Source organism: Pleurodeles waltl, chromosome 8 (assembly GCF_031143425.1).
Source record: "Pleurodeles waltl isolate 20211129_DDA chromosome 8, aPleWal1.hap1.20221129, whole genome shotgun sequence".
NCBI classification, from domain to species: Eukaryota; Metazoa; Chordata; class Amphibia; order Caudata; family Salamandridae; genus Pleurodeles; species Pleurodeles waltl.
The window spans coordinates 350275973-350301780 of record NC_090447.1 but is presented as its reverse complement, the minus strand read 5'-3'; the positions used below and the strand labels follow the sequence as shown (position 1 = coordinate 350301780).

Below are 25808 nucleotides of genomic sequence, written 5' to 3'. Positions count from 1 at the left end.
TTATCATCTCTAGACTCTATTTTTACTGCAAAGTGATCCCAGTGTTCGGCACCTTCTTGTATCTGGCCTCTAAGTTGCAGCTGTCTTAGTGTGTAGGCCTCTGCTAGTGTGGAGCTGTGCAAGGCTGCAAGCCAGGCGGAATGGGGGGGCATTAGGGGCCTTCCAGTGTGTAGCAATCAATCGCTTGTATATTACAAACGCAAGATCTATAGACTTGTGAGTGTGTTTTTCATTCTTGCCCCGGTATCGTATACCCAGCAAGCAGGATTCCGGTGTGGGTGCAAGCGTGTTATCTATTATGTCTGCTACCGTCTCGGTAATGCGGCACCAGCCAGTATTTATTGTGTGGTATTCCCAAACCATATGGTAGAAATTAGCAGCGGGGTTAGCACATCTAGGGCATTCTGGTTTAGAGTTTGGGTATATTTTGTTGATACGGGCCGGAGATAGATATGCTTGGTGGATGTAATTAAATTGAGTGTATTTCAGTCTAACGTTACGGGATACGGATTTAATCGTGGTAAGGGCAGCTTCCCAGGATTTCTGGACGACTGGTGTGGGGAGGACGCCATCCCAGCGGCTTTTGACTTGAGTCAGAGCAGTGCAGGTATCTGTTAGGAGTATTTTATATAATTTAGTAATGCTGCCCTTTGTGTTTCCTATAGTGAGTAATGAGGTGAGTAGAGGGGATACGTCTGGTTCATTTGGGTTGCGCCTCCAAAGGTTTTGTAGAAGTTTGATAATGGCACTAAATGTTAAGAAGGCCCCAGATTGCATGATTCCGGTAGACACAAGCTCTGCAAAAGTGCTTGCTTTAGAGCTCGAGAACAGGTCCCTGTGTTCAATGCTTTGGTTACCCGTATATCATGGTGATAGGAGAGAGCTTGGACACCTGGTACCTGAGCCAAAGGTTTTGCAGGTGAGTAAGTGGGAATTGGGGTTTTGCCCTGAACATATCTCCGCCAGCACTATCTGGCTGTTTCCAATAGGGGAGTTTTATTAGACGGGTAAGGAGGCCTGGACATAAGTGATATCAATATCGTTTGTGGTGCCGTATAAGCCGTTATCGCTGTACACTCTGGGGTGGGCGGTTCGCCAAGCCACGTGGTTACCCATTGGAGTTGGGATGCTGCGTAGTATAATTCATAGTTTGGCATGCCGAGCCCGCCTTCCTCCTGTGGGTACTGTGTAATGACTAGCGCTACCCTACGTCTGTCCCTGCCCCATAACAGATCTGTTAGAAGGGAGTGTAGTTTATGAAAAAACGAACGTTGCAGGGATATCAGGAGCGCTGTGAAATAGTATAAAAATCTAGGTAATATTAGCATTTTGGCTATGGCCGTACGGCCCATGGGTGATAGTGGAAGGGAGCTCCAAAATGTCATAGATCCTCCAGTTGAGGGCAGTGGCCTATCAAGGTTGCCCTCCCGTAGGTCTGTCATGGAATGGTATACCTGAATCCCTAGATATTTAAAGGTCTGATATGCCCATGTCAATTGGTGTAATGGTAATGATGTTTGCCGCTCAGTAGGTATACGCGTAAGAGGGAAAATACATGATTTTGCACAATTGACGCATAGACCAGAAGATAGAGCGAAGTTATCCAGGATTTGTATAACTCCTATAAGGGAGGAGGTATAGTTACGCAAGTATATTAAGGCATCATCCGCATATAAGGATATAATATGGTATGTGTTGGATTCTTGGATGCCCATTTGTATGCGCAGCTACGGAGTTTAATTGCCAATGGCTCCATAGCTATTGCAAATAATAAAGGAGATAGAGGGCATCCTTGTCTGGTGCCTCTACCGATGGGGAACGCCTCCGATATCACTTGGCCCGTTTTGACGCGAACTGTTGGTTTGGCGTATAGCGTGGCAATCCAGCTGATGAAGCCGTTTTGAAAGCCGAACGCTTTCAGAGTGTGGAAGAGATAATCCCATCCGAGCGTATCAAATGCCTTCTCTATGTCTAATGATACAGCCACTGCCTCAGCTTCTGTGGTACTGTGTAATATACGGATTAGGCGTCTTATATTTAGAAAAGTGTTTCTCCCTGGTACAAATCCAGATTGGTCATGGTGTATTAAGTTTGGTAGATAAGGGAGTAATCTGTTTGCTAGGATTTTCCCCAGAAGTTTACAGTCAGTATTTAACAGGGAGAGTGGCCTGTAGGATTTGACATCAAGTGGATCGCGTCCCGGTTTTGGCAGTACCACTATCAATGCTTCACGCATGGAGTCTGGTAACTGTTTTCTATTTCGTGCTTCAATGAATACCTCGATCAGAGGCTGCAGAAGATGGGCAGATAGTGAGCTATAATATTCCGTTGGTAGTCCGTCTGATCCAGGGGTTTTGCCGCGTGCCATTTGAGAAAGAGCTAAGCGTAGTTCTTCACTAGTAATGGGACCATCTAGTGTGGCTGCGCTATCAATGATATTAATATTTTGGGGAATCAACGATAGGAGTTCAGTCAGTTGTTCCTCATTTGGGGGACTAGTGGGCTGATATAGGGAACGATAATACGTATGAAAGGACTTATTGATTTCAGCTTGAGTGTTAATCACTTCTCCTGAGTGTGTTCTTATCGCGCCTATAGGTGAGGACTGTGATGGTTGGCGCACCAGCCATGCCAGTAGTTTGCCCGACCTGTCTCCTTCTGCGTGCTGTCGGGCTTTAAAATGTCTGTAGTCATGTCTGCTGAGTATGGCGTCAGCATCTCTGTAGTCAGATTTCAGCGAGTTTAATGTTTCAAGCAAGGTCACGTTAGTAGTGGCCTCGGTCTCTGCCTTGCGCATTTTAGATTCTAACTCAAGTAGTTCCCTATTAAGCATTCTTTTGACCCCTACCGAGGCTGCTAGGCAGTGGCCACGTATAACTACTTTGTGAGCGTCCCATTTCATGGCGCGCGCTGTTGTTGTTTTTTTTATTTAAAGCAAAGTAATCCGATAAGCATTTAGCTAGTTCAGCATGAAAAGGAGGATCTATGAGGGCATCTGGTTGTAAACGCCATGTGGGAATGCACGTGTGTGTGCGGCCCATTCTCAGGGTAGCTCAGAGCGGATTATGATCTGATATGGTGCGAGCCAGGTAGCCTGATGTGGTTATTTTTGGGATTATGTCATTTGATGCGAATATCATATCTATTCTAGTGTATAGTTTATGCACTGGGGAGTAGAAAGAGTATTCACGGTGTGTGGGGTAGCCAGTTCTCCAAATTTCTCTTAGCCTATTATTGGAGGCCCACTCTGCAAGTTCGAGTGAGGCACGTTTAGCTGAAGTGTTGTCCAACGGGGGGATAGAACGGTCTCTGTGAGTGTCTAATACGCAATTAAAGTCGCCACCCCATATGGCATCCATTTCCGGGTCGTTGAGTTTGCTACTGTTACGTGTCCATAAAAATTCCCATTGATTTGAATTGGGGGTATATATTGATGCTAAAGCCATGGGTTCCCCATCTAGGGCGCCCTCTAGGAGGACATATCGACCATTTTAGTCACATTGTACGTGGGACATAACGTAAGGGACCCCAGGGGCTATCCAGATCGCTACTCCCCGGGCGTATGTTGAAAAGGTGGTACCATATAATTGCCCCTTCCATTTTACTTTTGTATACTCCAAAGAGGACTTAGCCAGGTGTGTCTCCTGTAGCATGGCGAAATGTATTTGATGTCTCCTAAGGTATGCGTAGATCTGTTGTTGTTTATGCGGGGTTGCCATGCCCCTTATATTCCATGTGAGTATGTTATATTGTGGGTTATACTGTTGTCTTTGGGATGCCATGGAGTATTTGTGATTTTGTGCATGGACTTTGTGGGTTTGCGGGTCCGACTCTTTTTGTATCAATAATATACTTCATGCCCATTGCGCCTAGCCAGTTTGTACTACGGTTACCTAGTTTGTACCTACTGTTAACATAATAATGACATTTACTTTGAATACTATAAGCTAAGTTATGCCTCATGGTTGTGACTCTTTTAATGAAAACAATAACATTAACTATATCTAACAATAACTGTGGTTGTGGCAAGGGCTTTGATGATACAATACTTGCCAACCAGGTGGAACGGTACATATGGTGCGGGGGTGTTTCAAATTAGTAAGTTCAAGTCAATGCTGATCCCGACCCATTGTGCTCTTGTTGAGATTGCTACTTTCTGGGGGCAACCGTGAACCTTTTGCTGAGGTCAGGGGTAACGATGAAGTAGAGGCGAAGCCGGTGGGCAGCAAAAAGTTTTAGCAGGCGATTAGTGGCTTCTTCACTGGGATGTGAAGTCATGTGCCGTTGTGTCCGAGTCTGGTAAACACTAGCAGATGTCGTATGATGTCCGTGGAGTAAGATTGGGGCCGCAGGTGGAATCCGTAGAGTCAGAATGTACCCCTAGATCGAACTCCAATCCCGATTGCGTCAACACGGACCCCGGAGATGTATTGGCTAAGAGGGATGTAGTCTGCATCAGTAGAGAGCGTTCCGCACGACACTGTTCAGGGGTAGGTTTAGTATCTTGTTGCCTACGGGATTTGCGTTTGTCTCTAGGGGGGTGATTTTTGTCCATGGGACTTCTTGCATTTAACGGGTCAGCGAGTCCCTTTGCGTGTAGCCAAGTCCATGCGTCTTCTGGTGAGGTAAAAAAGAGAGTGCGGGTGTCATCCTGTATTTGGAGTTTGGCCGGGAACAGCAGAGCGTATTTGATGTTGTGTTCTCTTAATCGCTTTTTGACTCGGAAAAATGAATTTTTCTGTACCTCCGCTGTTAAGTCCGGGTAGGCCGATATGTCTGCACCTTCGAAGCGCATTGGGCCTGCTTTGCTAAACAATTGCAATATGAGGTCCCTATCGCGGTAATTGAGGAGTCTTGTTGTTAGTGGGCGAGGCTGAGCGCAAGGGTTTTCTGGGAACCCTATGGGCACGTTCTACTGAGAAGAACTTCGGGACATTGTCCTTCAGTACTGTTTCTGTTAACCATTGCTCAGTAAACAGTTCTGCGCACGGGTCCTTAACATGCTCGGGGAATCCCACGAAGCGGATATTGTTACGTCAAGACCTTCCTTCCGCTTTTTCAGCTCTGCGCTTCAGTGTCTCCATCTCTGCCGTTATAGCCCCTATTTGTGACTGGAGTTTGGTTACCGCTGGTGAAAGGTGTGACGCATTTTTTTCCAAACCTGCGACCTTTTCAGCCAACGCGTGTTGGTCTGTACGCAATAGGTTAACATCTTCAATCACCGAGCCTATTTTTGCTTCCAAGGTAATTTTAGTGTCTAGTATAGCTTGAAAAATCTTTTCAAATTACGTTGTGTGCATTTGGAGTGTTATTTCCATCTTTTGTAGTGCTTGTTGTGTGGCCGAGGCTTCCGCAGGTGGGGGTGGAGCTCCAGAATCCATATTCCGAGAGGGTGCACGTGGGGTCTTTGGTTTGCCCATTGATTATTTACGTAGCAGTGTTGTTGCTAACAATTGTCTTTTGAGCGGCTTCAATTGGTTCGGACTGCAGAGGTTTGTTCCTTTAAAGTGGGAATCTTGCTACGTATTAGGTAGAAAAGTTTCTCCACACTCGGGTACTAGAGCGCCGTATCTGTCAGGGCTGCGCGTTGTGGCAGGGGCGTAGGGCCCATAGCTTGGGACCAGTCAGCGCTGTTTGGAGTAGTGAGGACTGGGTAGGGGTACTTTGCTTGCGTAGTGTGCACACTTTATAATGGAGAGCCTCAAGTCTTTTGAGTCTGTTGAGAGCACTGCTGGGAGCGCTGCGGCTCGATTAGAGCCGCCGGTAAAGCGCCAAAGGAGGATATAGTGTTGTGCCCTTTTGTGTGTTTTATTGCTTGAGGAAGTCTGTTTTACTGTTCTGGAACTGCCTGGAGGCTGGGACTGGTGCGTACCCAGTTTTCTTGACCTTTGGTGTTCCTGTCCCACGTCGGTCCTGTTTCTCACTCTCTATCTTTTCACTCTGCTTTTTACGTTCCTTTTCCCCCTTTCTGCCAAGCTGTTACTTGATCCCGGCGCGGGCCGCAAGGGGTCGTCTTCACAACGCCACGGGGTATCCCCAGCCGGCCGCCCCGGGTGCAGGGTCACAGAGCAGGGGCACCAGCGCAGCCACACTCGCTCCAGTGGGGAACGCGGCTTCAGCCCGCGCGCCAGCCCCAAGAGCATAAGGCGGCCACGCGTCCCAGCGGCTCAGATAGGCGGGCTGAGGGAAGTGCAGGGTGCGTAGCTCGTATCGAGCCGAGTGCAACCTCAGGAGAGGGCGGCCGCTCCAGGCGCAAGGCCCCGGAGCAGGGGCACAGGTGCAGCCTCACCTGCACCACAGTCAGCGCCTCCCCTCCGGCAGCCGGATCGTTCAACAAACACGCCGGGAGCGCTGCTTCGGTCCCCGTCACAGCTGCTGCGGTGTAGGGCGGCGTCACATCCCGGCGGCGCTGGCAAGCGGCCTCGCTTTCCACGGCCCTCGTCGGCCTTTCATGGGACCGCAGCCCGCTCCTTGGTGCTTGAAGTGCCGCAGTCGGGTTTAGATGAGACGATGTTGGCGCCCCAGCCAGAGCAGGCGGCGACTCGCACTTTTGAGGGTGCAGGCATCTGTATTAGGATAGTAAACTCGGGCCGGGATCGGAGCTGCAAATTATGCGGCCATCCCGGTAGCCATGTTGGCCACGCCCCCTATTTATTTTCTACTTCATATTCAAATAATGAAGTCGGTCAAAGCAGCATAGACATATTTTCAAGGTGCTGAAACAAATGATCTGAAGAAAATGATCCTGAAACTACAACTTCAGAATGGGGCACATTCCAATAATCTATCCCAAATTATTTGACAGATATGCCTAATAAACTGATGCAACAAAAATCAGGTGGAGACTTCATGGACACCCTCAAAAATGAAAACAATGCAAAACTTAACTATAACAGACATGTTAGAAGTGTTACAGTGAAAATGTCAATTTTTAATACGTGTCTTAGATGCCCCAAAACTGAATGCATTTAGAATAAAGTAATTAACAAACTATCATTAATATTTGATGAACCAATAATCATAGGTGTAAAGCTATTATTTTCACTGATATTTCAAAGCTTCACACAAAGAGTTCTACAGTAAAGTTGTAGGTACAAAAACTTGTTATAGAAAGAAATAAACTAAGACTGCTGTGTAATCATCAGAGTTTAGACAAAGAATTTAACTAAACTAGCTAACATCGAAATTATATCTTCTACAGCAAGAAACAAGTGTGACTTTTTAATATTATTTGAACAAAATGTTTAGATTTTCTTGACCAATAATTGCTAAAGGTCAAAAACTGAACAAATAGGAAACTGAAAATAAGAGGGGATAAGCTATTTGACCCTTGAATTCTCTGAGGTCTAAAGAGTGTTTACACACCATCCCTCTGTTTATATGTATAGATCTTAGCATTTTATTTAATTTTATGTTATTCAAAACCTCAGTACAAAGCTATAATAAAAAAAAAAGAAAATGGGCGCCTGAGGCTGGAGGGCAAGGAGGCAAAAGGCACTTTGTTTTATACCCAAATGACACACTTAGACTGCACATGTGAATCATGGTATAAACTTACAGAGGGTGTTCATGAGGTGTTGTACACAATATAAAATTACAGAAGGGGTATGTGTCAATAATGTTGATTTTTCCACCTCTCAGTTCCAGCTGACATCACAAACACATCAAGCTTCACTTTCAATGCTGATAATGTGGAACCCTTTGGAGGAGGGCAAGCCCCTTATTCACAACTAGACATCTACAATTCTGTATGTTTTGCAATCCTCTGAAGGTCCCCACACCACATGGTTCCCATCTACTAAGCTATGAACGTTAGTGCTGAGAAGACTAACATCAAGTACACACCAAGTACACAAGCAAAACACAAACCCTTAATTTTCTCCTGCCAAAGTTATCCCACAGCCTGGCTTGTTCATAAAAGGCCCAGGAATGGGTCTTGGCATCAGTCACCAGGCATCAGGTTCTCACAGTACATTTGTGCCCTGCATAATGACAATTATGGAGTGTGAAAGTATTATAAATCACTTCTCCAAGGTACGTACCTTGTCTGAAAGTATGTCTTGTTCCTCAGCTAGATCATACATTTCCTGAAGTTTTTCCCTTAACAATTCCATTTCTACTTCTTCCATGGAGATTCCACAGATGACATGCAGCCCGTCCACATCATCATCCCCGGGTATCTGTACATCCCAGTCTGAAGCCAAAACCTGTTACGGAGTTTGATAATAAGGAGCACACATAACAATCAATTATGAATAGTCACAAGGCAAATTAAGCTGCATGTCAATGTGGTAGTCAAAGGACAATTAAGAAAGATATCCCAAATTACACTGGTAAGTAAGCAATTATCAACATATACCATAGATACTAAAGATAGAGAACATTGTGGCACCTTTCTATGTAAAATTAAAATAAGCAATTAGACATTGATGTTGGGCTAGAGCTGCTGTGTCACAGGAAAACAAGGGAATGGCAGTATGGGAAAAATCAAAGGACGAGGAAGGTTCTTTGATTGTGACTCCTTCTCAGCTCCAAAAGACCTCATGGGATATGAAAGCTTTATTAAACTTACCACTGCAACATAATAACAAGTAAAAGTGAAGAAAGATCCTATGCACACAATGGAGAGCGACAGGCTCTGTCATTTTGCATATTTCGAAGATGTAAACTGCCTAATAAAATGAAAAGGAAATTGTCACTTAGCCTGTAAGCATCTGATCGTGGCATGTAGAGCAGTAGATTTACATGTTGTACATACTCCTGCCATCAAGTGTTGGGCCCGGATGTGTGCAAGTTGTTTTTCTTCAACAAATTCTTCTGGAGTCACAAAGTACTGTGACTCAACCTCTTGCATGCAATGCACATGGTCATCAAATCCATTGTTAGATTATTTTTCCGCACAGTGGGCGAAGCTGGAGCAAAGCGATTAAGATTGAAAGAGAGTTAGAGAATGACCATGCAAGGGAAGTAAGAAAGGATGATAACTGCAACAGCCAGAGGTGTCCGGGGAGGAGGGATTGGCACATGGAAATCTACAGTACTACATGCCATGAACAGATGCTTACAGGGTGAGTAACATGTTCCGTTCAAGGCATGTTTGTTTGTAGATACAAATTCTGTGCATAGATTGTAAAGCAGTCCTTCCCTCAGCGGTGGCTAGCCTGTGGATGTTGAGGAAGAATGGAAAAGAGTATGTAGAATAACCTTACGAACACTGGCTTGTTGGTGGGCTAATACATCTGCAAAGGTGTGTTTAGAGAAAATATGACATGGAGACTAAGTAGCTGCTTTTAAAATATCTGCTATAGGGATGTTCCCAGGGAAGGCCATAGAGGCCCCTTTCTTTTCTTGTACACTGGGCTCTAGGAGGAGCAGGCAAAGCCCTTTCGTCTTTTCCATAACAGTTTTGGATGCATTTAACAATTCAAATGGCTATGCCTGATTTTGATAAGGCCTTCCCCTTATTAATTGTTGGTGTTCCACCGAAGCAGCTGATCAACACTAGATCTTCCCAATGACCCTCTGAAAGAGATCGTTAATGCGATAAACCTTCCTGCAGCAGGTGCACGTGTAATCTTGCTTGGGGTACTATGGCAATGCAGGAAGTTATCATGCCAAGGAGGCGTATGACTCTCCAGACTGTCACCTGCTGATTTGGCTGAAAAAGAGGCAGCAAGGCATGGAATGACTGGACTCTGGACGAATTGGGTTAGACTTTGCTGACCTCTACACTGAGGATGGCTCCCAGAAAGGGTTGGATTTGAAGGAGTTGGAGATGAGATTTTACAGCGTGGATGGTAAAGCCCAGTTGGTTAAGTAGGTCTAAAGTGGTTTGGCTGCATACACAGTACTGCTGTTTCATTGGGCTCAATATCAGACAATCGTCCAGGTATAGAAATACACATATGGCCTGTCTTCGCAGTTGCGCGGCTACTACTGCAAGACATTTTGTAAAAACGCAATGTGCGGTAGTGACCCCAAAGGGCAGCACTTAGAGCTGGTAGTGTTTTCCACGAACCGCAAACTGGAGGTACAGCTGATGCACTGGATGAATCGGGATGTGAAAGTAGGTGTCTTTGAGATAAAGTGCAGTGAAAAAGCCACCTTGCTGTAGCAATGGAATGACATCGTGAAGAGTGACCATGTGGAAGTGCTCTTACAGGATGTACTCGTTTAGGAGCCTGAGGTCCAGAATGGGCCTGAGGGACTAGTCCTTCTTAGGAATCAGGAAATAGAGGGAAAACACCCCTGAGCCCTGTAGGTGTTGTGGCATAGGCTCTATAGCCCCTTTGAGTAAGAGCATTTGAACACTTGAACCTTTTCCTCGAGCAGGCACTGGTGTTCTGGGGAGAGTACATGTTTGTGGGGTGGCATGTTGGGTGATGTGGAAATGAACTCCAGGTAATTACCATGTTGAATAATATCTCTTACCCACTGGTCTGAGGTGACGTGTTGCCATGCAGGGAAGAACATCTGAAATTGTCCCTTGACAGGTGGTGTGTGGTGGGGTGAGGAGGGGCAGCTCCTTTGGGGGAGCTACCTTTGCCTCTACCTTTGGCGCTATTACCATGGTAATTGGCCCTAAAGTAGCCTCTTGTGGAGGTTTGCTGGGCTGGCGGATGATGGAAAGAAGTGGAGGCTGGCTTTGGAGACTCCACGATACACTGAGAGGTGCAAGAACCCACAAGAGGAAGGCATCTGCAGAACGTCCATGGCCTTCGCCATCTGTGTGCCTTTTTAAATTTTCTCCAGCATGCCACCAAACTGGGGGCCAAAGAGATGTTCCCCATCAAAGGGTATGTTGAGAAGCTGCAGCTGAATGTCCGACTTGAAGCCAGAAATACAGAGCCAGGCGTATCTGTAATAGTACACTAGAGTTGATGCCCCATGCAGCTGTGTCAGCTGCATCTAAGGCAAAAAAGGCAAACCTAATGGTAGTGTTGGAGATCAGCTTGCCTTCTGAGACCAATTTGGGCCCTCTCTTAGAATGCTATGGTGGGACACGTTGGAGGAGCTACTTCATTTTGTCTCAGTGGGCCCAGTCATTATCTAGAGAGAAGGCAGATGGAGCAGATGATATGCCAATGACTGGCAAACTGCAACACGCTTGCCAGCAATGTCTATTAGTTTGCTCTCTTTGTTTGGCGGCGGGGCATCAACGGTGACTATACATTTACCCGTTTGCAAGTAGTATGCACCACCAGGGGAATCAGGAGGGAGTTGGCCCCTAATGTAGATGGGATCTTCTGAAGGGGAGGCTCTATATTTTCTATCAGCACAGACAGGTACTGCATAGAACGATGGGCAGAGGAAACAGTTTTGAAGAGGAAATCTTTGTCAGGTCCTCTAAGTATTTTTGTGTTTGTGGTAAGCTGCAGCCCTACCAAGTACCTCATGGTAGAAGGTGGCGTCATCTGGAGGGGAGAGGCGAGCAGGGTGAAGGTGAGACACAGTACCCTGGTGGATCCACGTCATAAGAATACCATGTGCTCCCTTGTGAGGGCATGCCGTATGTTTCCCCCTGCCATGTTCATCCAAGTCAGAATGTGGTGACCCCTGAGGTATGTACGATAGTAGGATACTAGGATTTACAGAAGCATTGCGTAAACAATTCTCACCTCTGGCTAAGGTGGTGTATAATTTCATTTTGAATGCTAGCACAAAAAAGGTATCCAGTATGTGTAAGCTCTCCATTTCTAACTACTTGTTTCATACATTTACTCTGGACAATAGGTTCAAAGCTGCAACCTATTCACACCCACTGCCTCTAAACCCAAGCCTTTGTCTATCCGTAAGAAAGCTAGCTCCAGTGAAACTGTAATGGTCACCCAGCTCATTATTAATGTGGGGGGCTGTCATAAGGAGTTCCACCACCACTTGAACCTTATTGCAAGGCAGTCACTAATGGTAGGGTGCATATACACTTAAACATTAAAACGAAGCTAGGGTTTAATTTTCTTCCCCTTAGAGTCTTAAAATTGTATGATGAAAATAATTTAGTGCCAGTCGCCAGTCGCGACTGGCACTAAATTATTTTCATAGCATATCATGTCAGCAAGAATATTCTTCTAAAGGACTACCAATCAAGCTTCAGGCTATGCTGCGGCACTTAAACAGCCCACTACAACTGCAGGAATGACCCCCTGCCTCTTAATCCTGCTTGACACCTCTGCAGCCTTCAACAAAGATGACCAACCAGCTCTGCTTACCAACCTGAAAACACACATGGGATTATTCAGGCACTTTCTAGAAATGGTTCAATTCCTACCTCACCTACCAGGATTAGGTCATACAAAATAGGCTGTACAAATCACAGACATTCTCTGTCTCCTGCAGAGTAAGCAGGGTTATATCATCTTCTCCACATTTCTGAGCTCCACTTGGAATCCCTCAGATCCGTTCCTGCAGACAGCAGCATCAAGATCCATCAATACAAATGACACCCAACCTACCTAAAGATATAAGCCAAAGGCAAAATCATGCATCAAACTCATACAGTCTTATATCACGTACTGAAGCTAAATCCTACAAACAATAAATTCCTTCGGTATACAAGGGCACCAAACAGTCTCAGATTCAAGCCAGGCACTCCAACTTACACCTACCGGGATTCACGCCCTGCTGACAAATTATGCTAAATATCTGGGATTCTTCTTTAAAACAGGCTTCTCATTCAAGTAACACATCACCAGGTAGACAGATTGAATCCAACTATCTCTCTTGAAGACGGAAGGGTGAAGGAGGGAATGTGTCACCCTGGGGGAGGGGGCCCAGCAGTGAGGCTTGTCCTTCCCTTCACCCTACTACACTCACCTGTCGCCTAGGGGAGGGATGTCAGTTGAGAGGCCAATCCCTAATCATACCCTACTACGTACACCCATCAGCTTGTAGAGTGATCTCAGCGGAGAGGCCAGTCTCTTCCCAGCCTCTACTACGCATACCTGTTGTCCAAGAGAGAGGTCTCAGCAGAGAGGCTAGTCCCTCACCACAGCTTGCTACGCACACCTCTCAACCTAGGGACAGGTCTCAGCAGAAAGGCCAGTCCCTCCCCACACCATACTTCACATACCCATCGTCCTGAGGAGGGAGTATCTTTGGAGAGGCTAGTCCCTCCCCACACCCTACTCCACACCAGTTACATAGGGGAGAGGTGCTAGTGGAGAAGCCAGCTGCTCCCCGTACCCTACTAAGTACGATCGTCACCCTGAGGCAGTGCTTAATTTGTAAATAAATAAGTGCCAGGGCCCTCGTAAGTAGCCCACTGCAGCTTGTACCACCTATTGCCCCTACCAGTGCTGCCAATGTCCATACCAACACAACTACTAACCATCATACATCTACAAGAGTGACATTTTACACTATTTCAGGCCCCCAAAGCTATAAGAATGGTTTGAGCGGCAGGTATTAGTCACTTTTAATGCATATTGAATTAATAAACTACTGTCACTGTGCTAATCTCTAAATGAGAGAAACAGCACCACAGTGCGGCAGGCAGTTATCAGTGCCTGTATTGACAATTAAGCGCCGGTGCCAAGCACTGGAAACCACTGGCTCATATTAAGCACTGCCCTGGGGAGGGGTCCCAGCAGGTAAGTCATTCCCTCCCCACACCCTACGACGTATGCCGGTCACACTGAGGAGGGGTTTCAGCAGAGAGGCCAATCCATTCCCACAACCTACTACGCACACTTGTTGTCCAAGACAGAGGTCTCAGCTGAAAGGTAAGTCCCTCACCACAACCTACTACGCTTGCATGCTGCTTTAGAGAAAGGTGTCAGTGAAGAGAATAATCCATTCCAATACTCTAGTACTCATGTATGTTACCCTGAGGAGGGGTCTCTGTGGCGCAGGCAGTCCCTCCTCACACTGTATTATGCACAGTCCTTACCCAGTTGCTGTATATTAGATGTATGAGCTTGCAAAACTCTTATGGGAGTTGGATAAATATATATAGGAAAGGGTAGTGTTTGGTTGCTCCGGTTCCAGCGGAAGTCCTGCGGGTGGGAAGGGTATGCCCAGACGTTGGTCCCTTGCTCACTGTGTCAGTGGATTCAAGCTAGCCTGGATGTTGAAGGGCGATACCCTGAAACTGGTCCCAGGATTCTTGTTTGCGGTCCTTGGAGGACCTGGTCTTGAAGTTTGGGCTGGACTGTGAGTAGCTTGAAATGTTTCAGCACTCCGTACATCATCCTTTTGTGTTGCTAACGTTTTATTAATAGTGTGCACACTTAGATGTGCAACTGGATGCATTACTTGGTGTTATTAAGGAAGATCCTGTTTCCTTCTGCAGTGAAGAGCACTCCATCTTGTATTGTAGAGACCTGGCATGTCAAAATAGATGATATTAGGATAAGTAGAGCCCTTTCCATGGTCACGGACAAACGCAGGAACTGTTTTATTAACATGTCCCCAGGACTTCTGTACCTTAGAACAAAATAGTTTAGACCAGTGCCATTTTTGCCTTTGACATTTTGAAATATACGAAGGCTGTATGAGCAGAGACATCAATTAGGAAAAGGTCTCCTTCATCTGGATTTCAAGTCCCACTCCTGTGATTGTGCCTAGGGCAAGCACCACAGTGCACAATCAAGAAATATGAGTGATCACAATCCAAAATGCTTTCAACCATTGGTAACAACTGATGCCATGTCAAAAGTCTGTAGCCGATTCAAGTGATGTCCAACTGGGGAAATCCGAAATCTCTGTCAATACCACAAGTTATGCCATACTTTCTAGCCCAATGGATAAATCTGTGCTCCACACTCCAGAGACGAACCATGATGCAGTATGGGGATGCCAGTCACAAGAGGAGTCTGCATCAGAAGGATTAATATTCAGGAAGAACCTAGAGTTAGTAAAGGTAGTGCAAAAGGGGAGGGTGAAAAAGGTAGTCTTGATATTGGTAGATTATGCTCCATTAAAAAAATAGAGTTGCTGTAACTGTTGTTTGTATGCTGTACAATTATTGGTTAAAGAGAGTGAGTTTTTTTAAAGGATTGTGCTACTGGTTTTTCTATTTCGCCAGAGGACAGTTTTGGTTTATGAACTTTTGACCTGGTTCGTAGTTAGCAATCTATCATAAACGGGTTCCCAAGGAAACTGTATTGCAGGAGTGTAATACTTGTGAAGGAGTAGTACATTGAGGTGCTAGACGTTTGTCTAAGACACACACATATATATATATAGTACCTAGTGGCAGTCGCCACTAGGTAGTTATAGTTAGGACCTAGTTTCTATAGAAAAAGCTGTGTTTGCTTGCCTATATCTTTGGCGCAGCTTGATGAATCTTCACAAAAGTTTGCCAAAGAATTTGACAATCACGTGAGCTGCTGCCTGGAAAGTTTTGGGGTGATCCGTCAAGCGGGGGCCGAGATAAAGGAGGGGGGTGAAATTTAGAGAATTTTCAATGTTAATTCCTATGGGAAAAACTGAACGGTGATAGCGCAAAAACCACTGGACAGAAATACACCAAATTTGGCAGAAAGGTAGCTCTTGGTCCAGAAAGAGCCATTTGTGTTATTTTGGGTAAATCCATTCATGAGAACTTGAAGGAAATCTAAATTTGTATATCTAGGGACGCAAAGGGTTTGCGATCCCTCCTGATCTCGTGCTGAGATCTGATTGGCTGCCAGCACTTCAACAAGGAAGTTTTGGCATCCATCTTGGGTCTTGGCTGAAGCAGAGTCCCAGAAAAAAATAGTAAAAAACACAAAAGGAGTCAGGGAATGAACACCTTGAACCCTTAGCTCTGATACTGGCTTCCCAAGGCACCTCCCCAGGACTAAAAGGCATTTAAATTTTTAGTTTTTACTGCATATTTGCGATAGGGGTCGCAAATATGCAGAAAAAAAAAACATGTGCGCTTGTTTTTAAATAAACCCTTGGGTGGGCTAGGTTCCCGGGGCACTCTTTTCTTTTTAATAGAGGTGGCCTCCTGGCCCCACACAGCCCCGGGGACCAACACCTCCCCAGGGTGAATAATGAAATAGAAGCGGGGCGCACGGGCCGCCTACGCCCCAGGGATCATCACCCCCGGGAAAAAAATGCTTTTAATATATGGGGGAGGCCCAATGGCATCCCCCACAACCCTGGGGACCATCACCCCCCCGGGCTATAATGAAATATGAGCGGGGCCTTGTGGCTCCCCACCCTGCACCCTGGGGACCACCACCCCAGGAGCAAAATGCTTTTAATATGGGGGGTCCAATGGCCTCACCTAGAGCCCCAGGGACCTACGCTTCAATGGAATATGAGCGGGGGACGCATGACCCCCCACCCTGGGGACAAAAATGCTTTTAATGTGTGGGGGAGGACCGATGGCCTCCCCCACAGCCCGGGGATCACCACCTCCCCGGGGCTCATACTAAATTATGTAAAGGGAGTCTGTTTCAGACCCCTATTAGCCCCGGGGACCACCACCTCCCGGTCGCTATGCCTACATTGGAGGGGGGCTGCGTGGCCCTGCTCAAGGTGCCACTGATGGCCCTGGGAACCGCCACCCCCAAGGGCTGGCTCCTGCTATGTCCCGGGGTGCCCAACCCCAGGACATAGCTGTTTGCTGTGGCTTGGCTGTAGCTTTGAAGCTGCCACCAAGCCATAGCAAACATTTCAGTTTTTGACAGAGGGATCTGTCAAACAGGTCCCGCTGTCAAAAACCAGAGCTTTCATCTCTGTCCTCTGCAAGCAACTATGCGTGCAGGGAAAAGAGATGAAAGGTTTGCTTTAGGAACCACAGAGCTGTTATTTAAAGCAGCTTCTTGGTTGCTGAAGCAATGGGATTGCGGGGGAGGCCTTGAGGCTTTACCCACGGTCCCAGATAGTCCGTAAAGGGCTTGTTTTACAATTAAAAAAAATTGTAACAAAAAAGATATGTAAGGACCGCAAGGTCCCCGAAAGCCCATAAAGGGCTAAAAAAAAGAAAGAAAGAAAAATTGATTAGCTCAGTGTGAAGGACACAGACCTTCACACTGAGCGTTGAGGGGTTCAAGTCCAGCCGGACTCGTTTCACTCTTTTTTTTGTAACTACAAATGTTTAAGGCTTATACTGAAAGGTGATCTTATTCTTTTTAAATGACAAATATATTTTTCTTTTCAATTGGTCCAGAAATAGTCATTTTAAGCATATCATATTTCAAAGCCTAAAAACTCTCTCTCTCTCTCTCCCTCTTTCTATTTTTCTCCCACTCACGTACGCACCCACTCACAGACCCAGTAAGACTCTCACACACCCACTCTCAGACCCACTGACACCCTCATGCACCCACTTACAGACCTGCGCACACACTGATGCACCCACACTGATATACGCACTCTCACACCCAGACAGACACTCATAGCTACTCTCACCACCATGGTACACCCACTCACACCTATTCTAACACCCAGCTGAGGCCAACTCCCACCGCACCCCCCCAAAGGGCTGTGCACAGCATTGGGTTGGGTGGTTAGGGGGGTTGGCTGCAGGGTCTGGCTGCAAGCCAGGCCTTGCAGGCAACCTATGCTGCGCATGGGTGAAGGCCGTGCACGGTGCAAGGTTGGGTGCTTTTAGGGGGTTGGCCTCAGAGACAACCTGTGGCCAACCTCTGCTATACATGGCCAAAGGCCATGCATGGCGGTGGTTAGATTAACGTATAGTAATGAAAATCACTATACCTTAAAAAAAACATAGAAATTCACTCAAAAAAACAAACAAAGGCTACAGGGACGCTACAGTTAGGAAATAGATTATAAAAACATAGAAATTCACTTAAAAAACCAAAGGTACAGAGACGTTATAGTTTGGCTCACATTTTAAAGGTACAAAACCATAGAAATGCACCAGTTATACTTATAGTTACCTCATGTAACTATAACTCATGCCCTAAGGTAATTAGGGCACTCAAGACATCTTTGATAACATATTGTTACTTGAGGTAACTCTACGCGTAACTGGTGAATTTCTACGATTTTAAATGTTTAAATTGTGAGCCTAAATTTATTGTCCCTGTAACTTTTGTTTTTTTAGGTGAAAAAAAAAAAAAAATATATATATATATATATATATATATATATATATATACATACACATAGATATATATATATTTAAAAATAGGTGATGGTTTAAGCAGGAAAAAAAGAAAAACTGTGAAAGTTACATGTAGTGCTCTGTACTTACTGAAAGTACTTTAAAAATCCAGACACTGAATGTACATAGTAAAGCTATTTGAATATACTATGTGTAATTTAGAAACACAAAAAAGGTGTTTATCTATATTTTTCTTAATTATGGTGGGTGGATTTCAAATTCTTTTACGATCCAGTGAGAGCATGATGGAAATTTGCCAAAGTGCATTTTGACATGAAGTCTCTGTATGATCCTGCAAGAAAAATGTGAAGCAGGACACTACTAGTATCTTAACTTCTATAAAACTAACAGTCATAAAACAACTAAATCACACATTTTCCTGCTTAATATGCTACAATACGAGCGTAGAAAGCTTATTATAGAGGTTTGTGGTAAATGTAGTGTGGAGAAGATAGATTTGCTGTGTCTAGAATGGAAGAGTGAGGTAATATTAAGGTCAATCAATATTTGGCATTACTACTACATGATTCAACAAAGCTACGATGTGATTGGCTGAAAAGGCTTGAAGTTTCACATACTTATCTCTCTGCCATAAACAAAGATAGCTGAGATTGCCCCTGGTGTGGTGGTGGTGCTGCAAGTGCCACATTGTTGACTTGTGCTCAGCAGAGGTGATTTGATTTGGAAGTATACAAAACTTGTGTCCTCAGCTACCTTCAAGATACAGCTTCTTTTGCAGGTACTTCAAACTATAGTGTAACTTATCTATGGAGACTGTGACTTAAGATGTAAATAATAAAATATTGTGTTTGAATACAGTTTAAAATTGTGTACTTAGTAAAAGAGTAATGATTATCACATTTAAAATGTAATTGACAAAACCTTTGATGAATATAAATCTAATAAAAATAATGATAAAACAAATTATGAATGTTCAGAATAAACGATACCTATTAGTCTTCTGGATTAATTTACAAATATTATGTGCCTTATTCTGATGAAAATGATTTGCTTGTCTACCTTATTGGAGTTTACATGCGGTATGGTTTTGTATTCATAGGTGGTTATTGAGATATTTCAGTACTGAGCTGCAGATGTCTTGTAGGAGCTGTTGAAGTATTGTGAAAGCATTCTAGATCAGTGGTTCCCAACCTGTGGTCCGGGAACCCCTGGGGGTCCGCGATGCACCCCCAGGGGGTTCGCGACTGCTAAGAAAATTAAATAATATTAATAGATTACGTCCCCAGCTTTCAGTAATGACTCAGTAGGGGGTCCCTGGATTCCAATAATGATTCAGTGGGAGTCCACGGGTTCCAGCAATAATAAAGTGGGGGGTCCACAAATGTCAAAAGGTTGAGAACCAGTGTTTTAGATAGTATATATGAATTTGGAAGTTAATGTTGTTCTATTACATATCCAGAATCTTTTCCATATCTTGAATAAGATGTTTGTTTTCTGTTTTTTATAGTACAGTTTAGGATGTGGTTAGATTGTTGGTGGCATATGTTGATTTTATATTTCATACTATCATATGTGGTGTAGCTTTACATTTGTCTACGAAAGGTGGCTTCAAAACAGAAAGCAGTTCCTTCACGAGGAGTAGAAAAAACATAAAAGGTTTTGCTATTTGTTGAAATGTATTTAGAGAGGGTGCAGTTTCTCTCAAATCAAATTTACCGAGAACCTTAATTATGTAAAACAGCATCAGCACAGGGGCTATGCTTTCACAAAATCCTAATATGCAGTACTAATACTCTCTTAAACAATGTTTGTAGAGAACTCAATTTTGCTGTAAACCAGGGGAGTGGAATTCCTATAGCCTGACTCCCAGGACATATTGTTTGGGGTCAAGGGTGTTAGAGAGCAAACATTATTAATAAAAATGTATAAACAAAACACAATGATTAACATGTACTCAAAGGCCTAAATAGAGAAACGTGTGTTAGAAAAATAAAATGTGCATGTTTAAAAATGTGGCTAACGTGGTGACAGCCACCTCAAGTTCAATGCGAAATAAAAAGTGACTGTGAAAATGTATTTTGATTAATCATAATTACATGTAGTGACAAAAGAAGATTAATTATATTGTACTATAAACTAATAGTTTGAAATTGTTAGAAATGTTTATTCTTCATGTTTTAGCAATAATAGAAGGGCTTACGTTTTAGTACTTTTCCAGAACCACAGTGTTGAAATGTTAAGCTGATTTCACTGAAACACTTTACAAACACTATACATCCTGTTTAATGGGCACAGTGAACATTTTCTGTCCTGTTCTTGCTTTTCTCACTGTACTTTCTAGTGATACAAATTGCAACTTTTAACAACGAGCTTTAGCTTCTGAAACAAAGCAACATAAGCTAAATGTCGTATTATGTGCTGTTTTTACAAATTGTAATTATTACACAAAAAATGCCATCCGGAGAGGTGCGTAAGAAGAATAAGAAAGATACAACTGAAGCCTAGTTGGAATTTAATTGCTGTGCACTAACCCACCTCACAGTCTTGTCCAATAGAAGCTTAGCCAGTACCTTTTGGGGATTTTAATTCAGCAAGCTTTAGGTGATGAAAGTCAGATTCCTTTTAGTTCTATTCAGAGTCAGTTTCTGTTTAGCTTTCTGTGCAGTTCAGATGCTGTTCAGTGTTTGCCCAGTTCAGTTCTGCTCTTGTTTAACAATTCAGATACATTAAGACCAACATTACTGAACTGTTTTCCCTTTTCATGTCCCTAATGCTGATCTCAAAGACCTGCAGTTCCTGCTGATGAAGAATCCGCAAGGTGCAGTCTCATTTAGGAGAGGTATAACCAATGTCCATTTATTTTTCTTTGCAGGTTTTTCCCTTTTAGAAATCCAACTGCATTTTTTATAGCACCATAATTAGATGGTTTTCCAATTTCATTTTTGTCTTATTTAAAATGTTTGCATATGACAAAGCCCAGTCCACATATGCTTTTCAAATTAGAATTTGGCAGCTAGGATGTCTGATCTAACAATTAATATAAATGTTTATTAATTGATTGTAATAATTTATTCAATTGCACAACTAAATGAAGTCTGTTACTATTTTTCAAACAACTGTGTTGTTATTGTGCATAACACTCTTGGAGAGTTTAATGTTAATTTTTCTTATTAGGCTGAGATTCTTCAGACGTTGTGGGCTGCCTGTGTTGTTTCTGTATTGCTATCATTTGGTTTTTCGTTATTTACGTGACCGTAGTATTGTCAATTTAGGGGCAATAAATGTTTAAACTTTACTAAATTGGTGTGGTGATTCATGACCACATAGGTCATGGTGTGTATAAATTACTGACTCATCTATGTATATTTTGATTGTATTGGGTCTCATTGTTTGATTTGGTGATCTCATTACTCCTGTCTGAGTCAAAAGATCCAAGTCGACCTCTGAGGGTAGTAGATGTCACTGCCCTATTACGTGCCACCTTAGCCTAATACTGGGAGGTCACACGCCAAAAAGGGCTCATGCTTATTTTGTCCGTGGAACAAGTAGGCCTAACCCCCTGCAGCACAAACCCTTTGGCTGCCAGTTTACAGTACTGAATTGTGGATCTGGGAAGGGCATTTTCTGCAGTTAAAGTAATCTTTGTGCCCATGTTAATGGTATTCAGATTTGTATTTATGGTTCATTGATGCAAAGCCTTTATTATTAGGGTGAGAGCTCCAAGGAACTGTTGTGAGACTGGACTGTAAAAATAAATAATACAAATGTGTACACACATTTGCAAAGTTTAACAATATGAGGTTACGTATAATGCCCCAGAATTCTTTCTGATTAGATGCAAATAATTGCAGGAGCTTCAAAGAAGGATTGATGAGTCTTTGCTTCAAATTAAATGTTCACAAAAAATTGCAACCAGGAAAAAACATTTTACTAAACTACTGTGAAATTTTGGATACCATTTCTTTGACGCATCATCTACTAAAATATGTTGATGCATGCTAATATTTCCAAAAGTATTCATAATCAAAAAAACAGTGCAACCAGTTTCAACATGACACATGAACATGAGAATAAACAATCACTGACAAAGAACAATAGGTATGACATTGGTGGTCAGCCTTTTGGTTTTGTCAATGTGTGACTTGTTTTGACATGGTTTTTGTAAAACTTTATTGTTATCGAAGCTGCCAGGCCCTTACCTTTATAAAAAAAACATTGCCAAAAAGCAATAATGTTTTTGGTCTCAAAAAGCAAACATTGCCATAGTAGAGTCTAGCACTGAACAAAACTATTTTGTGTGCTGATATGCTCCTTGTGAAAGAGCAGAATAATGTGACTCACAGTGAAGCCAGTCTTGAGAGAGAGAGAGATGTGTTTAATAAAAACAAAAATGTACTGGTTAACTCAAGACCTAATTAGAGACTCAATCCTTAAATAAAGTCACAAAAGTGCACCTGTGATATATGCTCTTGCATTAGTGCTGATTTACAGCTTTCATGAATTCACAATAATTTACACAAGAAGGCCAGGAAATCGTACTCCTAGAAAATATCTGTGAACGAGCAAATATGCACGTATAGATTTGCTCATGTGAAAATCTGTTGAGCGTTGACAAGTTCACTTTCCCTTCAACCACTTTTTTTCCCCAACCGTAGAAGAAGTTTTATTTCTGCCCTTGTCAGGAGTAAATTCTCTAACTTTTCTCAGTTCAGGGAAAGATTAGAGAAAAACTGGTGAAAATCCTTAAAACATGCAAGTTAGTATGCTTGCACGCACTCCAAAGCGCATTCCCACCCTGGAACTATTGCTTTAAGCTACCTCCAGCCCCAATATATAGATCTGGGAAAGGTGGCAAAGTGCAGAAATTGCTAGAATTCAAACCCTACTACAGTATGAGCCATGGCCTAATCAGAGAGGCTATTATCAGAGCTCATATATAATGAGATTGCTGTTATAACCTATCAGTGCACTATGTGGCACCAGAGTTACAAGTTGATTTTTTTGCAGGACAAGTAGATTTGAGAAACAACCTGTCCCATGGACAAGAAGATATTTTATTAAATTCCATCTCCTTGGTAAACCATTGAGCATTTCCTTCAACATAACCTCTTACACACTATTGATTTATATTAAACAACTTTACAGAGGGCTTAGTTTCTAATTAAAAATTCCCACGTGTACTGTTCACCATGTAGAGCGGCATCAGGACAGAAGATTGCTTATATAAAACAGACCTGTGGGCTGGTTTCATTCTGTTGGTCATGTTTCTAGAGATGTCAGTTATTTTCAACCCCTTTGTAAGCATAATGTTCAGGCTTCTTAAGATTTTGCATAGGTTTAATTCTCTCCATAACTCACTTTTTAAGCGCAGTATTCACTCTGTATTGAGTATTCAATCCTGTGTAAATTCTTCATACACTCTGTTGAAAGATGTTTGATGAGAGCCCGGTATGTCACTGAATGCTTGTATGGAGAGTCATGCAGTAACTTCGTACAGACTCCTATCCCTCTTGAATACCGAATATAAGATTTTGAATAAAATACTTGCTCATAGACTTCTCCCATTACTCAAACGGCTGCTACATGGGGATCGGTGTGGCTTTGTGCCTCGTCACAACACCTTACTGAATATTTGTCGGTTGTTCCATGTCATGTCCACATCCCGGGATCACTACCCATTTGTGGGTTGCATCTCTTAGATGTTCGCCAATCCTTAAACACCCTGACCCTGGGGTGGGAATTTTTGCTGACAGCACTAGCCTGCTATTGCATCCCACAAGCATACATGAAATGGATCACCTTCTTGTACACAGGCCCAACAGTCAGAGCCAGGACAGGATCCCATATTTCTACAACATACCAGATCGAACTCAGAACCAGGCAGGGCTGTCCATTATTGCCGCTCCTATTTGTCTTAGTACTAGAACCCCTAGCACAAAATATTTATGGTGGATTTGATGAATGGGGCATACCATCTGGGTTGAACAATGCACTCTGTGTCTTTGTATGTAGACTACATGATCCTTTACCTTCAGGATCTCTGCACCAGATAACCAGGCATACCCTAGCTATTGACATCCTTCAGGGCACTCTATGGCCTTCATATTAATATCGAAAAATCCTATACCTTTCAGTTTAAGGACAATCCTATAGGCCAGGCTTTTGAGAAAGGGAATATTACTTGTAGCCACTCACACGTTTCGATACATGGGTATTCATATCTATCGAGACACGAAGGACATACTTGAAGGCAACCTTGTGAGTGCGATCAATTCACTCAGGTCGCAGACCGCTTTTTGGACCACTCTGGACCAATCTGGCAAAGATGGTTATGTTACCATGTCTTCTGTACTACTTTGTGAACCATCCAATGTTGGTACATGCTTGGGCTTTCAGACTGATACCTTGTTAGGGGGGCTTGGCCTCGGGGAAGATCGCGGCAGGGTTGGCCTTATGAAACTGCAACTTCCCACAACTGGGGGCCCCACTTCTAGGTGTATTGCATAGCGGGGCAATTACAATGGTTCACATACTGGTTAGCTGGACACAATCTGAGGGCGATAGATTATACACCAGTCCAGATTGAGTGCGGTCAACTTCACAGATTAATATGCCCCAGAGTGACCCCCCCCCCGCAGACATGTCCTCCCTTACTGCAGGTAGCACTTGCCTATTGAAAGCTAGACCTGAAGTATACCGTAGTCACCCACCGTATGCACTGAATATTCCACTTCACGGTCTCACCAACTGCTCGGGCACACTTACACAGCATCCTCTGGAACTGTGGGAACAGGAGGGGATTGTGACAGTTAGATAGCTGTTTCAGGATGGCATACTATTATCACATGCCGATTTCGTATACATGTATGGGCTCCCTGAGATGTTATTTTTGACACGTCAGCATAGTTGGTTACGTGCGGCAGCACTGGGCCCCAGATGGAAGTTAACCCAGCACACACAAACTTCTTCAGGTAGTACACAATACAGAGAAGAGAGACATCTTATGCTGGCTCTACCGAGGGCTCTGGACACACCTGGAAGTATTGCTGATTCCCTTAAAATAAATTTGGGAAACAGATCCTATTTGAGATTTCCCTGACAAAGACTGAGCACGTATACTCGAGTATCCCAAACGCGTCTCACATAATTCCAGATTTAAATGTATTCAATGTTCTATTTTACATAGAGTGTATCTAACACCACACAGATTGGCCAGGATATTCCCAACCACATACTCCGGCTGCCCCCGCGACCGGCCTCTTACATATGCTATGGACTTGCCCCCATCTGTCAGAATACTGGAAAGGGGTGGTGTCAGCCTTGTCGGACGTTATAGAGCTGGACCAGTGGGGTACCCTGCAGTGTCAACTTGGCATACAGTCGTCGCCACAGGGGTCCAGGGAGGTATTGCGATTTGCAGATTTGGCATTATTACTAGCAAAGAGGCTTATAACACGACAATGACTCGATTGACCAGGCGGTGAGACGTGGTTGCCCACTGGGGGCTTGTGGAGAGTGACGCTCTTCGTTGAGAGGACTATTGCGGCCTTTGCCATCTTTAGCCTTTCCTCACACGTTTCTGTCATTTACATAATCCCTCTATAGTGCTGATGCATATTTGTTTCAGGTGGCCTAGGTGACATGATCATTAGGTTTGTGGGGAGGTGGGACACAGTTCAATGCTTTTCTGCTTGCAAAAGTTTATTTGGATATGTTATGTACTATGCTGCCTAGGCCAGCTTTAAATACGGACATTTATTCCATAATTGTTACCGCCACTGTA

General features: G+C 43.8%; 1 protein-coding gene across 1 annotated transcript in view; it reads right to left on the bottom strand.

Annotated features, from left to right (window-relative positions):
- Positions 1–25808, bottom strand: part of C8HXorf38 (chromosome 8 CXorf38 homolog) — a 120013-nt gene that overhangs the window by 43930 nt on the left and 50275 nt on the right. Inside the window, exon 5 of the mRNA XM_069204218.1 lies at positions 8043–8207. Within this exon, the coding sequence (XP_069060319.1) occupies positions 8043–8207 (165 nt within the window). The remainder of the gene's footprint in view (positions 1–8042; positions 8208–25808) is intronic.